Source organism: Anabrus simplex, chromosome 2, assembly GCF_040414725.1.
Source record: "Anabrus simplex isolate iqAnaSimp1 chromosome 2, ASM4041472v1, whole genome shotgun sequence".
Lineage (NCBI taxonomy): Eukaryota > Metazoa > Arthropoda > Insecta > Orthoptera > Tettigoniidae > Anabrus > Anabrus simplex.
In genome coordinates this window covers 337,039,847-337,055,928 of record NC_090266.1, presented here as the reverse complement: position 1 = coordinate 337,055,928, position 16,082 = coordinate 337,039,847, and the positions used below count along the sequence as shown (strand labels likewise).

At 38.8% G+C, this 16,082-nt stretch overlaps 1 protein-coding gene across 1 annotated transcript in view; it reads left to right on the top strand.

Moving 5' to 3' along the window:
• EMC3 (ER membrane protein complex subunit 3) overlaps window positions 1–16,082 on the top strand; it is an 88,481-nt gene that overhangs the window by 35,398 nt on the left and 37,001 nt on the right. Inside the window, exon 2 of the mRNA XM_067139067.2 lies at window positions 12,223–12,479. Coding sequence (XP_066995168.1) covers window positions 12,223–12,479 — 257 coding nt within the window. The remainder of the gene's footprint in view (window positions 1–12,222; window positions 12,480–16,082) is intronic.

The following is a 16,082-nucleotide window of genomic DNA, read 5'->3' as shown; positions in this document are numbered from 1 at the left end:
TAAAATAAATTGTATTGAAAAGGTGGACACCTGCAAAAATGTATTTATAAGTATTGTATGACAGCTGAATACGGACCAAGAAAATGAGATTTATAACATGTAATGGCACAGTATGCCGATGACAGTCATTTACAGAGCTATGAAAAATAATGATATTATACAATTCCAGTCAGATCTGGATAGGATAGCTCTGTGGTGTGATGTAAATAAAATGTGTATAAATATTAAGACTAAGCAGAGCTAGACAACCTCTCCAGAACCAGCCTCCTCTATGTGGAATCCAACTACCCGCCTTCTAACTCCATCAAACTGCTCGGTATTCACAATACGGACAATCTAAAATGGAATAAGCACGTGGAGGAAGTGAGGTGTAAAGCATACAGACCACTGGGTTTTGTCCATAGATGTCTCTTGGGAGGAAGAAGTAAAGCCCTACAAACGGCTTATAATTCCTGGTGCAGCCCATACTACTATATGGTCTTCCTTCCTGGCACCCAACAACAACAGAAAATTTGAGAAAACTAGAAGGTGTCCAGCGACGAGCAGAACGTATAATTAACAAACACATATCTCTAAACACAGCCAGGTCATTGCCTCCAGTGAACTCATTCTGTAAACAAATAGACATAGCCTTCCTTGAGAAATTGCTGAGTGTCGCAGGTGGTTGAGGCACTGGCCTTTTGAGCCCAACTTGGTAGGTTCGAGCCTGGCTCAGTTTGATGGTATTTGAAGGTGCTCAAATACGTCAGCCTCGTGTTGGTAGATTTACTGGCATGTAAAAGAACTCCTGCAGGACTAAATTCTGGTGCCTCGGCATCACCGAAAAAGTGCTTAGTGGGACATAAAAGCCAATAACATTATTTTACCTTCAGAAATCCCTGACAGACAACACACACCTCTCCTGTTTCCACTGCCTGCAGCTTAATTACTACTCTGTTAAGAGAGGCCAGGGAGTTATTCTTGTCCCTCCCTCGCCAGAACCACCTCATTTTTAAATGGATTTTACGCACGGTCTGCTCGTATCTGGAATTTTCTACCATTTGAGGTAAAACAACTTGTATAAATTAGAATTGCAAGAAAGATGTGTGCAAGTACAGTTGAATGTAAGCAAATATGTATGCGTGCGTGTGTGAGACTGGTCGTGAATGAGTGTGTATACAGGGGTATGAGTGGGGGCATACCTGCCAAGTATTCCAGTTTTTCCTTAAAATGTACGGATTTTGAGTGTGTTTTACGGATGAACAACATTATCACATTAAGAGTAATGGCTCGATGGGCCTGTCCTGGGCACGCATCGTCTTGCAGTGATGTGCACCTTTCTCGTAATCTCCTATGCCACTCATGCACACTCATCATGCACATACAATGTTTGCCATACACAGCAGACATGCGTACTCCAGCACCCTCAGCCACCAGAACACGAACCACACTTCTCTGCTCTTCTTTGCTTGCCTCCATTTCTACTGCTGAGCGAACACACTAGACCAGTCCGCATACCAACAAAGACATAACCCAACAACTGTATGCACCTGTGTGTTGTCACTATGTCGTTTTCCTACCACAGCAATGGTAATATAGATACGTAACAACAGTGTTCCCACCTTTCACACGGAATGTGTGTTACGGCGGGTGTTCCGTCTTCATTTGACTGCCCCTTATATAATGATTGACTAAACTCTAGTCTGGTATGGCAGTCTTTACTTAAATGTGACGTAACAGGTAGATGATACTGGGTAACAACCATGTTCATTGTTGTAGAGTACAAGGAGGCTGTGACTTGTAGAGTTCAGCAAAATGAAGTCTTATTTTCTTTCATTTATTAATTTAATTTTCTATTTTTTTGTCAATTAATTAATTCATTCACACCATGTGTTATTTAGTGGTTGTATGGATGTTTTGTATCTGTCTGGCCAGGGGATTGACTGACTTGCTAGGTAATGAAGTAGACTGTACAACCAATCCCTCTCAACAAAGTGCTGAGGAGCTACCTCAAGGAGCCAACCACTTGAGGTAGAGGAGTCTCTTTACATATGGGTATTGCTCCTAAATCTAGTGGTGTTTTATTAAAATTCTCCTCCTTATCCAGTCTCATTAACACATCCAGTTTCATACTAGTGTTCACATTATATTGTTTCCTCTTTTCTCCTGATTGTCATTTTCATTGATTCCTTTCACTAAACAACTTAATACAGCAAACTGTATTTTGCACTGAAAAACTGGCATTGTGCATTCACTCAACTGAAAGTTTTACAGTAGACAGAAACAAAAGATCTTTTTAAGATGCACATACACCGGTCAGACTTGACTACCCTTTTACCACAAACTAGAAAGGAATGTCATTAATGTCCATCACTGACTGCATGTTATCAGTTTTAGGAATTTCTCCAGAACTGCAGATTGGTGTCGCAGAGTAGCACCCCTCACCAAGAATTTTCTCTTCCAAAATGGTATGCTCTGTAAAACGTGAGTAAACATGCTTCGCAATTCACCTGCCATATCAGCCAGATAATATTCATGGGTGTGCTATTGTAAACTTCAGTACCCGTGAAGCGCCATGATGCTGAAGGCCGTAAATGAATGTCTATCTAAGTCTGAAAAGCGAATGGCTGAATTTCAAGCACGCTTGGAACAAATCATGGCTGCCGGCACGACCGCTGCTGTCAACCCCCGCGACAACCCCCGCGACAACCGCCTTGCTTTAGATTTCCAGGACTTTCGGGAAGTGATATTGGACGAATTAAGTGAACTGAAGAAGGAGGTAAGCCATTTACAGGAACGTCTCCACCAGCAGGACATTCTGATTGACGAGGCAGAGCAATACAGCAGAAGGAACTGCCTCCTCCTTCATGGTGTAAATGAGACCCTTGGCGAGGACAATTATGCTGTGGCGCGGGGTACGTTAAAAACCAGTCTGAATATTGAATTGTGCATGGACGGTATAGATCGCTGTCATAGATTGGGCCGCATTAAGGGGATGGCAGCTGAGGTGTTATCGGCAGGAAAGGCCGCTCATCATTACATACCTGCCAACTTTCCCAATTTAGGCAGGAGACTCCCAAGTTTCGACAGTTTTCCCCACCTCCCGATTATTCTATTATTTCTCCTGCTTTTAGATTTTTTTTTTTTTTTTTTTTTTTTTTTTGAACTTCAAATATTTGTTTTCAAATCCCGCCATTTTAGCTTTGTACGCCAGTGGCCAGAAATCCTTCGCTCATTGGCTGCTTTCAAATGAACTATCAACATTTATTAATACGAGAAATGCACGCGATGTTTATTGAAACCTGTGTATACTGAGCGAGTTGGCTGTGTGGTTAGGGGCACACAGCTGTGAAGCTTGTATCCGGGAGATAGTGGGTTCAAATCCCACTGTCAGCAGCCCTGAAGATGGTTTTCTGTGGTTTCCCATTGTCACACCAGGCAAGTGCGGGGGCTGTACCTTAATTAAGGCCACGGCTGCTTCCTTCCAACTCCTAGCCCTTTCCTATCCCATCGTCACCATAAGACCTCTCTTTGTCGGTGCAACATAAAGCCCCTAGCAAAAACAGCAACCTGTATATCGCGACGCCTATAGCGATTGTCAATCTCTCGTTCTCGTGTGCTATGTTCGTGACTTTGTGTTCGTTCACATCAGTCTAAAATCAGATCAAAAAAATTAGATTTATGGCTTTTCAGGCGTTTCTTCTATTAACCAGCGTTTCGTCTTAGGTCTGACACTAGACTCTTCAGAGTGGGATGTTTCAGACCCTACCCACTGACGCTGGGGTGTATGCAGGTGAACTTATCAGAAGCCTATTTAAGAGGCACAGTCTGATAACTGCATATGGGAGATAAAACTCCACAATGGAATTAATGCCCGCCTTGCAATTCCGAATGGAAATTCTAAGTTCCCATGGAGGGAATTAGATATTTTTCCACCAATAGAGCATATCAAAAATCAGGTCAAAAATTAGATGTATGGCTTTTCAGGCGTTTGCTCTATTAACCAGCGTTTCGTCTTAGGTCTGACACTAGACTATTGTGGAGTTTTATATCCCGTATGCAGTTATCAGACTGTGCCTCTTAAATAGGTTTCTGATAAGTTCACCTGCATACACCCCAGCGTCAGTGGGTAGGGTCTGACACATCCCACTCTGAAGAGTCTAGTGTCAGACCTAAGATGAAACGCTGGTTAATAGAGCAAACGCTTGAAAAGCCATACATCTAATTTTTGATCTGATTTTTGATATGCTCTATTAGTGGAAAAATATCTAATTCCCTCCATGAGAACTTAGAATTTCCATTCACATCAGTCTAGTCGATTCTAGAGACTAGTCACCAGATTTGGAGTCTTTTTCAGTAATTTAGTGACAGAACTTCTAAGTGACTTTTCTAGAGGTTTAAGGAGCCATTTGGAGACAATTCTGATGAATTTGAATTTATTACTTGATAAAAATAGCAATGCTTTTCTCATAATCGTACGGGCGCGTGATGCAATATATTAATCTATGCATTTGCTAAGTAATGGCATCCAAGTGCATGACTGATTCACACGTGTGGAGCATGAGTTTTCGGAAGGCTTATCAGAGATCAATCATCTCACTCTCATACTTCCTGTGAGGGAATAGAGATGTGTAATTTTTAGCCTTGTAGCCTCATATAGAGACAATAAGTGTTATATATCATAGTCCTCCTGTATTGCGCAAGACATGTAGAATAAGCAGTTTTGACCAATTGTATCTCCTGATTTGTCCTGATTTTTGGTTTTGTAAAGTTGGCAGGTATGTCATTAAACTCCTCAGGTACCTTGAAAGAGACTGCATCTGGCACGCCAAGCGAGCTCTTACATGTACCAAACTACTAATCACCCAATCTCTGACTTCCACAAACATGGGGGACTTCTGGTGTATGCGGCGGGTTTTGATGCAGGATGGCCGCATTATCATTCATTTAGAAGACTGGAAAAAGCTCCACATTAGTTCACCTAATGAATTGAACTTACGTGTGTGGTGGTTAGATGGATTATCAGAGGTTTTTATTTTTTTTTTCATGTGGCTATTTCTAGCCGCGTGCAGCCCTTGTAAGGCAGACCCTTCGACGAGGGTGGGCGGCATCTGCCATGTGTAGGTAACTGCGTGTTATTGTGGTGGAGGATAGTGTTATGTGTAGTGTGTGAATTGCAGGGATGTTGGGGACATCACATACACCCAGCCCCCGAGCCAATGGAATTAACCAATGAAGGTTAAAATCCCCGACCCGGCCGGGAATCGAACCTGGGATCCTCTGAACCGAAGGCCAGTACGCTGACCATTCAGCCAACGAGTCAGACGATTATCAGAGTGATAAGACCATTGTGATCTGCCTACTAAATGTTATTATTATTATTATTATTATTATTATTATTATTATTATTATTATTATTATTATTATTATTATTATTATTATTGTGTGGTGCGTTAACCAGCCAGAGATCCATTTCTTCAGGAAATCCAGGTAAGCTTTTTTGTCTCAGTTGAAGCACGCCTGTTAGTCAGGTAGCTACGGTATTTTCCCATGACAACGGCCTCTCTAAGAATAGCACACTCCTCACTCCACCGCAGAGCATAGATGCCACCAGCTTTTTGAAACAAGAACTTTCACTATATCCTCATACTCTCTAGTGTTGTCACTTGAACAGCCTAAGTTTGCCCAAACACTTCGACGAAATTCAGGCTATATTTAACAAAAATAGTGTCCATTTGATAGGAATTAGTGAAAGTTGATTATTGCCTTCAATTCCAAACAGCATGGTTCAACTTGATGGTTATAATCTCCATCATCATGACTGCAGCAATAAGAGGGAAGGGGGTATTGTTCTCTACTGTAGAGATGACCTGAAGAGCTGTATCATTTGTACCTCATCGACTGGTGAATTGCCAAGGCCAGTGTTTATGTTTGTCGAAGTAGTTGCTAGTGGACAGAAAATACGTATTGGAGTGGTTTATCAACCACCTTAAAGTATCTTATTTGACCGAGTTTGAAACGTACTGACATAACTTGCTACCTGCGTATCAACATATTAGGGGACTTTAACACTAAATCTACTTATGAAGAAATACATACTGAGAGACTAAAAACTTATTTTTCTCATATGACTTGACCCTCTTACCCTACTAACCATGTACATGCTGCCAGTAGCATTTCCCACACCTTAATAAATCTCAAAGTGACTAACAACCCCTCAGAATGTGGCAGCTCATGGACAGATTTCAGTACCTGCTGTATCCACCCACGATCTTAAATTTCTCGCTTACTCACTTCATGTTCCAAAATATCAACCTAGGTATATAATGTGTGAGAACATGAAAGATGTCGACGTGTATGAATTAAGATATGATGCCTACAATAATCCGTGGAATTACATTTTTAATTTGACAGACATTGATGCAAAATGCACAGTCTATACAACAAGACAGATAAGAATATCCCGCAAACCTAATCTCTGGTTAACCTCTGGAGTTAAAAGTATGATATCTCAACGTGATATACTCTTTACCGACAGTACAAATGTACTCATAACCCAAGTGACTGTGAAAATTATAGGATAATTAGGAATAAAACTAAACAAGCCATTCGTAATCTTAAATTTAAATATGTTCGCGAATCAGTAAGTACCCTAAATAGGGCTAGTGCCTGGAGGCATCTCCAAGCCATGGGCATAGGCAAAACATGGGAACAGCTTCAGGTACCTGATATATTCCACTTGACAATTTTAATCCGTATTTCACAGAAGAGAGAGTTCTGTCTAATCCGCTTAACAGACCATACATAAATAACAACCCATCACTTGTCCCACTTTGCCTTTTGTACCGCCAGCACTAATGAGGTTAAAGTTTTGTATTCTATTAAATACAAAGCAAGTGGTGTCGATGATATTCCTATTACTTTAATTTGTAATAATATTGGCACAATTCTACCCATTCTCACCCATGTTTTTAATTACTTTCTCAGAAACTACACATTACCGTCAATTTGGAAGTACGCTAGTGTAAATCCACTTCCTAAAATTCCTGGTTTGAAACACCTATCCGGTTTTGATTCTCCCTGCTCTTTCCAAAGTGTTAGAATGGTTGGTACATTGTCAAATACTGGAATACCCGCACGCTCTCTCTCTTCTGGACCCTCTTCAATCTGGCTTCAAGAAGAGCCATAGCACAGCAGCTGCCTTACCCAAAGTGACTGAGGATATCAAACAAGCAATAGGCTAAAGACAAGTGACAATACTCGCACTCCTTGAGTTCAGCAGTGCTTTTGACACAATAAACATCCAGATATTTTTTAAGAAACTTCAATCGTTTTTCGGTAATGAGGCTTTCAAATATTTCACTGCATATCTTACAGATCATATGCAATGTGTTATGGCACAAGAAACTGCTTTACAGTGGCGACTCCGAAAGGCAGGAACACTCCAGTGATCTGTTCTTGGTCCTCTTTTGTTTGTCCTTTGTGTTAATGTTGTCTCTTTGGTAATAAATTATAATAGATATGACCTTTATGTGGATGACCTCCAAATATAGTCATGTTGGTATTAAAGATATATCGAACACAAAACAAGATGTAAACACCAACCTGCAACAACTCTGCATGTATGCCAGTGATAACACTCTCCTTCTTAACCCCATAAAAGACCCAAGTTATTATAATCGGTTCACAGGAATTATTGAATTCCCAGTCTAAAATCCACACTATTCCTCCAGTGACTTTAAATGCAAGCGTAATTTTGGTTAGTAAATCAGTGAAGAACCTTGGTATGACTCTGAAACTCTTGACTGGTCTGCGCATGTAATACATGCAGAAAGATGTACGTGACGCTACACCCACTCAAAAGGCATAAGGACATTTTCACACAAGATGTGAGGATAAAACTTATTGAGAATCTTATACTACCAGTACTTGACTATTGTGATGTGGTCCTCGTTGACGCAACTAGCGAAGAAACTATAAAACTGCAATGAGCCTTGAACTCGAGTCTTCGGTTTGCTTTCAACTTGAGTTACAATTCTCACTTAAGTCCTAGTTTCAAAGCTCTTTCCTGGCTGAAACCCGAAGGGCAGTGAAAGTAACATATGCTGATGTCGGTATATCAAAATCTAGATTAAAATCTCCCTCAGTACATTTGATGATGCTTGTTGTTTAAAGGGACCTAACATCAAAATGTCACCGGCCCCCTCAATATATTTCTTCAAAATTTCATTTTCTTTCATTCCATAATCATAATACTAGATCTGGCTCTTCCCTTGCTATTCCTATTAACCGTTCTTGGAAGTACAATAAATCCTTTGCTGTGACTGGTTTGTGACATTGAAATACACTTCCAGCTGATGTTAGGAACTGTAAGACGTATGCAGAATTTAAGACTGCTTGCAGAGATTTCCGTCTGGATACCGCTGACTGTTTCGTGTGACTGGTGATGTATGATAGATTGCGTGGTTGGGCCATTATGGTATGTAAGTGACTGTGATTTTGAAATTAAAATATATAGTTATTTCCTAGAATTATTATTGTTATTATATTATTATTTAAAATAATAATGTGTGTGTAATATTGTAGTTTATTATTATAGTTTATTATTTTCATGTCCATATTGATAAAGTTCACGATTGCAAAATCTAGATAATTCCACCTAATCAATACTGCTTATTAAAAGTACAATGTATTTATGCTTTAAAATACACTATTTGCAGTACCGGTTTCGATCTGTATCGAACATCCTCAGCTGCATTAAGAACCTGGGGTAAAACGACATGTACAAATCATTGGACATTCCTTAGTTTAAGAATATTATTAAAAAGCGTGATGAACAACATTAATGACAAGTTAAAATCAATAAAATTTGAATTGTGTCCATAGGTCCCTTATAGCGCCCATTACACCTGTTGTAGTTCTGTCTTCTTCATAGTTGAGATGCACTTAAAAATCCTGGTGTGTTGCTAGTTGAACACTTTGTATCTTGTGTGATACTTATTCTGGAGTGGTTAGGCCTTGTCAGATATGGTGCTGAGGTGTGTTGCTTTTTATGCTGCCAGGGCTGTCATAAAGTCAAAGTGAGTTAAGCTGGCATTGACTAATCTTCAAATTTGCTTGTGGAGATTGATGTCATGTTCTTTTAGTAAAATTATGTGTGTAATATTTAATCTTTCAATTCATGTACGTAGAATCTAAATAGTCACTGTTTACTGCCAGACTTGTTTTATGATGTAGTGTTTCTCACAACTGCTTTATATTTTTTCTCAGTTTGATGCACATTGCTAATTTATTATGTATTTTTTGAACTTATTATCTTGTTTAGTATCTAATTCAGTGATAGTACTTCTTTATTATATTGTAATTATGTGATTGGGTGTAAGAGAGGGCCATGAGCCCTAACTTCGCCACTGCTAAAGACCTAAATAAATATATATTTTTTAAGAATCTTACCTTAACTACTTAGCTCAGACCATGGAAATAGAACTAAAAAGCACTCACCTAGCAAATCTTAGTGACATGATTAAAAGAAAGAATTCATCAGCAGATGACAAGAACAGGCTATGAAGTTATTTGCCACTGAATAATATGAAACACCAGGTAACAGTTAGTATGGATGTTGAATTTTTGACTCCGGTCTAGAAAGCCAAGAATAACGGCCGAGAGGATTCATCGTTCGTAGTGGATAACTCAGGAGATCCTAGACCTGATTGACGAACGACGAAAATACAATAATGCAAAAAATTAAGAGGTCAGAAAAGAATACAGGCGATTAAAGAATGAAGTAGATAGAAAGTGCAGGACATCTAAGAAAGATTGGCTGAAAGAGAAGTGCAAGGATTTTGAAGGTCGGATAGTCCTATGGAAGGTAGATGTTGCATAGGGAGAAATCAAGAAAACCTTTGGAGAAAGGAAATCTAGGTATATGAATATTAAGAGTTCAAATGGAAAACCACTTCTAAGGAAAGAAGGCACGGTAGAAAGATGGCGGGAACATATAAAAGGAAAGACCTAGATTTCATGGTTCTGTAACAGGAAGAGACTGTTGATGCTGATGAAATGGGAGACCCAATTTTGAGGTCAGAATTCAACACTGAGGGAAAGGATCTGGTCATGACATTCATAGATCTAACAAAGGCATACAATAATGTTCCCATGGAGAAGTTTTGGGAAACCATGGTCAAAATAGAGATTGGGTACACAAACTGTAGAAATGGTGCAATTTTGTCCACAGAGCAAGTTGGTTGTGCAGTTATGTATACATAAAAATCATGTTATAGTGAAAACATATAAAGTGAGAACGTGTGTAATGAGGGATGACTATTATTGTTCCCTTTCCGTAGTCTACTGGCACACATTTCTGTTTCCGTGTGCACTTTAACAATCTGTGCACCCAGTGTTGTCTAACAGTTCCAGCAGGTCATTTCCACCCTAATTTCATCCATCCCTGGTGCCTTCCCCATTTTCATTTTACAGACTGTTAATTCCACCTATAACATTGTTATATCATCTTTACTGTTGAGACATCACACATTATTACTACTGTCTCCTCTGCACAATATCTCACATTTAGGAGCTTATCAAAATACTCCTATATTTTCTATTTCTTCTGGATGTGTTATCAACCCTACACCTCTCTCTTTGAGCACCTTTATATAAACTCTTTCTTTCCTATTACTTCGTACTGAGCTCGATAGCTGCAGTCGCTTAAGTGCGGCCAGTATCCAGTATTCGGGAGATAGTAGGTTCGAATCCCACTGTCGGCAGCCCTGAAAATGGTTTTCCGTGGTTTCCCATTTTCACACCAGGCAAATGCTGGGGCTACCTTAGTTAAGGCCACGGCCGCTTCCTTCCCACTCCTAGACCTTTCCTGTCCCATCGTCGCCATAAGACCTATCTGTGTCGGTGCGACGTAAAGCAACTAGCAAAAAAAAAAAAAAAAAAATTACTTCGTTTGATTCCGTACAGCATTCTTCTACTGCCAGCTCCATCTGTTTACATCTTTTGTGTAAATTCTTCCCAACCTTTTTTCTCTTACCAATTTCTTACGGTTCTTTATATTATCAAGATACTTTTGATATCTTCTTTTTTACCTCTATTCAATTTTTGCCATGCTTTCTTTTTTCTTTCGCTGCTTCTCTCACCTTCTCATTCCACAACGGTGCCTCCTTTTCTTTCAGTCTCATCGATGTTCTACGACAGGCACACTCTTCCCCAAATAAATGCTCTTTTGAATTTGGACCATCCATCTTCCACATCTCCTACTTCAGTAACTGGAATTTGTTGTTTCAGTCTTTCCAGAAATTCTTCCTTACTTTCTTTTCATTTCCACACTTTTATCTTATTATCTCTTATCTCCTTTAATTTTTCCATTTTTCCTCACTCTCATTTTTGCTATCACAACTCTAATCTCCATCAAATGGTTCTCCTGGTAAAGCTGTTATATCCATCAACTGTCTGCAATTTGTCCTTTCTACCAGAAAGTAATTAATTACTGATTTTATTTTTTTGTTGTCCCAATTATATCTTGTAATTTTCCTGGTGTTTTTCTTCTGAAACCTTGTGTTGCCACAGTCATTCCATTCTTCTCATTAACACTCAACTAGCTTTTCTCTCCTTCATTCCTTTTTCCATTTCCATATAGTCCGATTATATTTTCCTTTCATTGTCTTTCGTTTCCCACCTGTGCATTTATGCATCCCATGATAATCACTTCCACATTGCCGGGTGGAGTGGCTCAGACGGTTGAGGCACTGGCCTTATGATCCCAACTTGGCAGGTTCGATCTCGGCTCAGTCCGATGGTATATTTGAAGCTGCTCAAATATGTCAGCCTCGTGTTGATAGATTTGCTACCATTAAGGTAGATAGTGGGATGTAAAACCAATGGTGATATGACTTTTTTCTTGGCAGTGTAGTTCAAGGAGCAGGAAACAGAGTTTTCCTGTATATGATTACCAAGGGAGTCAACCACCCAATATGATTTTATTGCTGGAAGAAAGGAACTGGCATCCTTATCTCAGTTAACTCTGGATCGAAGTAGACTCCTAGGAGGCATATGCTCTAAATCTTTACTGATTTGGAAGACAGTACCATACTAAGTATTATGCATGAAAAACTTCCTAGTTGTTTTACTTAGTTTCATGAAACTTTTCCTCTTTTCTCTCTGTATTCACCTTGATTCATTCTTATTTATTGTCATTATAATGTCACATGCTGAATATTTTTTTTTGTTTCTTTACAGCCAGGTGATGATAAGGGCTCGTATATTACGTGAAAATGGAAAATATATTCCTAAGCAATCATTCCTGATGAGGAGGCATTATTTTAATAACGAAGAAACTGGGTATTTCAAAACCCAGAAACGGGCTGCAGTCTCTCAGAACCCTATGACTGATCCTAGCATGATGACTGATATGCTGAAAGGGAACGTGACCAATGTTTTGCCAATGATAATGATTGGTGGCTGGATCAATTGGATGTTCTCTGGATTTGTTACAAGTATGTGCAAATTAACCTATTAATATTGTCCTTATAAGAGTGTGTCTCGGGAGAAAAACTCTCCAGAAGTCAAGCTTTGTCATTAACATGTAGGCTCATGACAAATACAAGCTCTGCTAGACTACTACTGTAATGGCTAAGTATAGGATTATTGTGTAGCCTGCTACTAAATATATGTGTTGGAACTTTAATAGTGACAACTATTTATTTACTACTAAGACAAAAGTGATACCTGTGTGTAACATTTACAGTTCTTCAGTGTAATCACCAGCACTGTCTACAACTCATCAGTGATATTGAAGTTGTAGAATCCCTGTAACAGTGCCTGTTCTGTTGCTGTCTTTGATGGCGCTATCTACTGCGTGGAGAATTTTATAAACAGTCTGGAAGCGAATGCTACAAAGTAGTTCCTTCATCTTTAGAATCAAGTCATAATCACAGGGGCTTAAGTCTGCTGAATACGGTAGATAGGAAAGCACTTCCCAACACCAGCGACCGTACAAATCGGCAACAAGGTGTACCACCTGCCCGCACATTGTCCTGCAACACAATGAGAGGATTCCACAGGAAGTCTCGCCGCTTTCTTCACAACATTGGTCTCAAGTGATGCTCTACAAACTTACAGAAATATTGTCCGTTAACAGTCTGTCCTTGCGGTAGAGCATGTGTTAGAATAACACATTGCAATCATAGAGAAGAATCGCTGTAACTTTCATGTTCGTAGGGGTCTGACTAATTTTTGTTTTGCGTGGTGACTCGTAATGATGCCACTCTTTGGATTGGTGGTTATGTTCAGGTTTGTACAATCTGGCCCATGTCTCATCAAGCACACTAATATGGCGTAAATAATTATCTTGTTCCTGACCATAGATCTCCAAGCGAGTTTAAGTGGCGTTGAACCATGACCATCGCTATGTTTCCATTAACTTGTGGGAACCCACCGATTTGCAATTTTCTGCTTTATCGGGCACTTCCTTAGAATACGCATCAAAGTTGTATGTGATAATCCCTTCTCGTGACTTAACTCACAAATTATCTGACGTCGATATCTAATAGCGGAGCAAGAGCCTGCCTGCACTTCTTTACTGACACAAGGGTGACCCGGCCAAGTCATGTCCGTCACGCTTCCACGACACTCATCGAAAGCTCTAACCCACCGTACCACTATTCTGTTTGATAACACTGTTTCACCACATGCTTCACGAAGACCTTCATGAGATTATCTTGCTGTGCAGTCACGGACACATTGAATTTTCAGCCGATATTGCTGTTCCTGTTTTGTAAACATGGTGAGTGGTTAAGTGTAAACAAGGGCCAGGAGCCCTAACTTTGCCGTGGATAATAAAGGCTTTTGTCTATCACACAACACTTTAGAGTGCCAACTCACACAAAACTCGCTTCTCGCCAGAGCATTGTCACGTTTCAATGGGCAGGAGATTCTATTTACAGTGAGGTAGTTCAGACATCTATATATATAAAATAGCTTGTCCTGACTGACTGACTGACTGACTGATTCATCATCGCCGAGCCAAAACTACTGGACATAAAGAAATGAAATTTTGGGGATATATTTATATTATGATGTAGGTGCTCGCTAAGAGAGGATTTTGGGATATTCCTTCGGTAAGGGGGTGAAAAGGGGGGTGAATTTTTAAAATGAGTGTATACGTTTATAGATGTGAAAATTGGTATTTAGAATCTTCTTTAAAAATAAGGAAACACGTATTTTTTTGTTTTCAGGAAATCCAATTAATAGGAGGGTAAAAAGGGGGGTGAATTTTTAAAATGAGTGCATCTATATATCAAAACTTTTAAAGTTTACTAATGTAAAAATTGGTATTTAGAATCTTCATTAAAAATAAAGAAACTCGTATATTTTTGGTTTCGAAAAATCCCAATAGGAGGGGTGAAAAGGGGTGAAAAACGGGTTGAATGCCTTTAAAGTGAATACTTATATCTCAGAAACTGAAGATATTACAGACCTGAAAATTGGTGCTTGGGATTCCCTTTGAAATAAAGAAACACGTATTTTTAGTCTTTGGAAAATCCAATGAATGGGGGGGGGGGGTGAAAGGGGGTGAATTTTTAAAATGAGTGTGTGTATATCTCATAACTTTTCAAGTTTATAGATGTAAAAATTGGTATTTAGAATCTCCTTTAAAATAAAGAAACACGTATTTTTCTGTTTTCGGAAAATCCCAATAGGAAGGGTGGCAAAGGGTGAAAAAGTCGTTGAATGCCTTTAATGTGGCTACTTATATTTCAGAACCTGAAGATATTACGGACCTGAAAATTGCTGTTTGGGATCTCCTTTAAAAATAAAGAAACACATATTTTTTCGTTTTTGGAAAATCCAATTAATGGGGATGGGGGGGTGAAAAGGGGGTGAATTTTTAAAATGAGTGTATCTATATTTCAAAACTTTTAACGTTTATAGATGTAAAAATTAGTATTTGGAATCTCCTTTAAATATAAAGAAACACGTCTTTTTTTGTATTCTGTAAATTCCAACAGGAGGGGTGTAAAAGAGTGAATAATGTGTTGAATGCCTTTAATGGGGATACATATATCTCAGAAACTGAAGATATTACAGAACTGAAAATTTGTATATGGGATCTCCTTTAAATATAAAGCAACACGTATTTTTTGTTTTTGGAAAATCCAATTAATGGCGGTTAAACAGGAATGACAAATTGGGTGAATTTTTTGAAAGACTATATCTACAGAATATCTGAGAAACGTAAAATGTTACAGACGTAAAATATGGGTAGGTGGAATCTCCTGTAAGTGTAAAGAAACATAGGTGATTTGTTTTTGGAAACTCCACTTAAGGGGAAATAAAAAGGTGTGAAATTTTAAAATGAGTATTTCTACAGTATATCTAAAAAAACTTAACATATTACAGAAGGGAAAAATGGTATTTTTATCTCTATTAAAAATAAACAAATGTGTATTTTTAGTTTTCGGAAATGCCACTTGGGTGGAGGAAGGGGGTAGAAGTGACTGAAAATGGTGTTGATTTCTTTTAATTAAGCTACTGATATCTCAAAAATGAAGATGTTAAAGACGTGAAATTTGATATTTTGAATCTGCTTAAAAAGTAAAGAAACACGCATTCTCAGAAAATCCAATGAAGTGGGGGGGTTGAAAGAATTGAAAAATTAATTGACTTAATTGTATGAGAATATATACATCTAATAAAAACTAAAGTTGTTACAGACGTGAAAATTGAAATTTGGATCTCCTTTAAAAACAAAGAAAAACGCTTTTTGGGGGGGCGGGGAGAATCATCTTGAGGGGCGGGAGTGAAAAGGAGTTAAACTCCTTTCATGAAGACACATATCTCAAAAACTGAAGATGTTAGAGTCGTGATAATTGGTATTTAGAGTATCCTTTACTATTAAAGAAACAAGTATTTTTGCCGGAAACTTCACTTAAGGGGGGTAGTGTGAAAGGAAGTGAAAAAAAGGTAATTATGGGGATACTTATGTCTAAAAATTGAAAGTAACAGACGTGAACATTGGTATTTGGAATCTCCTTTAAACAAAAAGAAACGCGCCTCTTTGGGGCGGGCTGGGGGGGGGGGGGTTAAATCAACTTAAC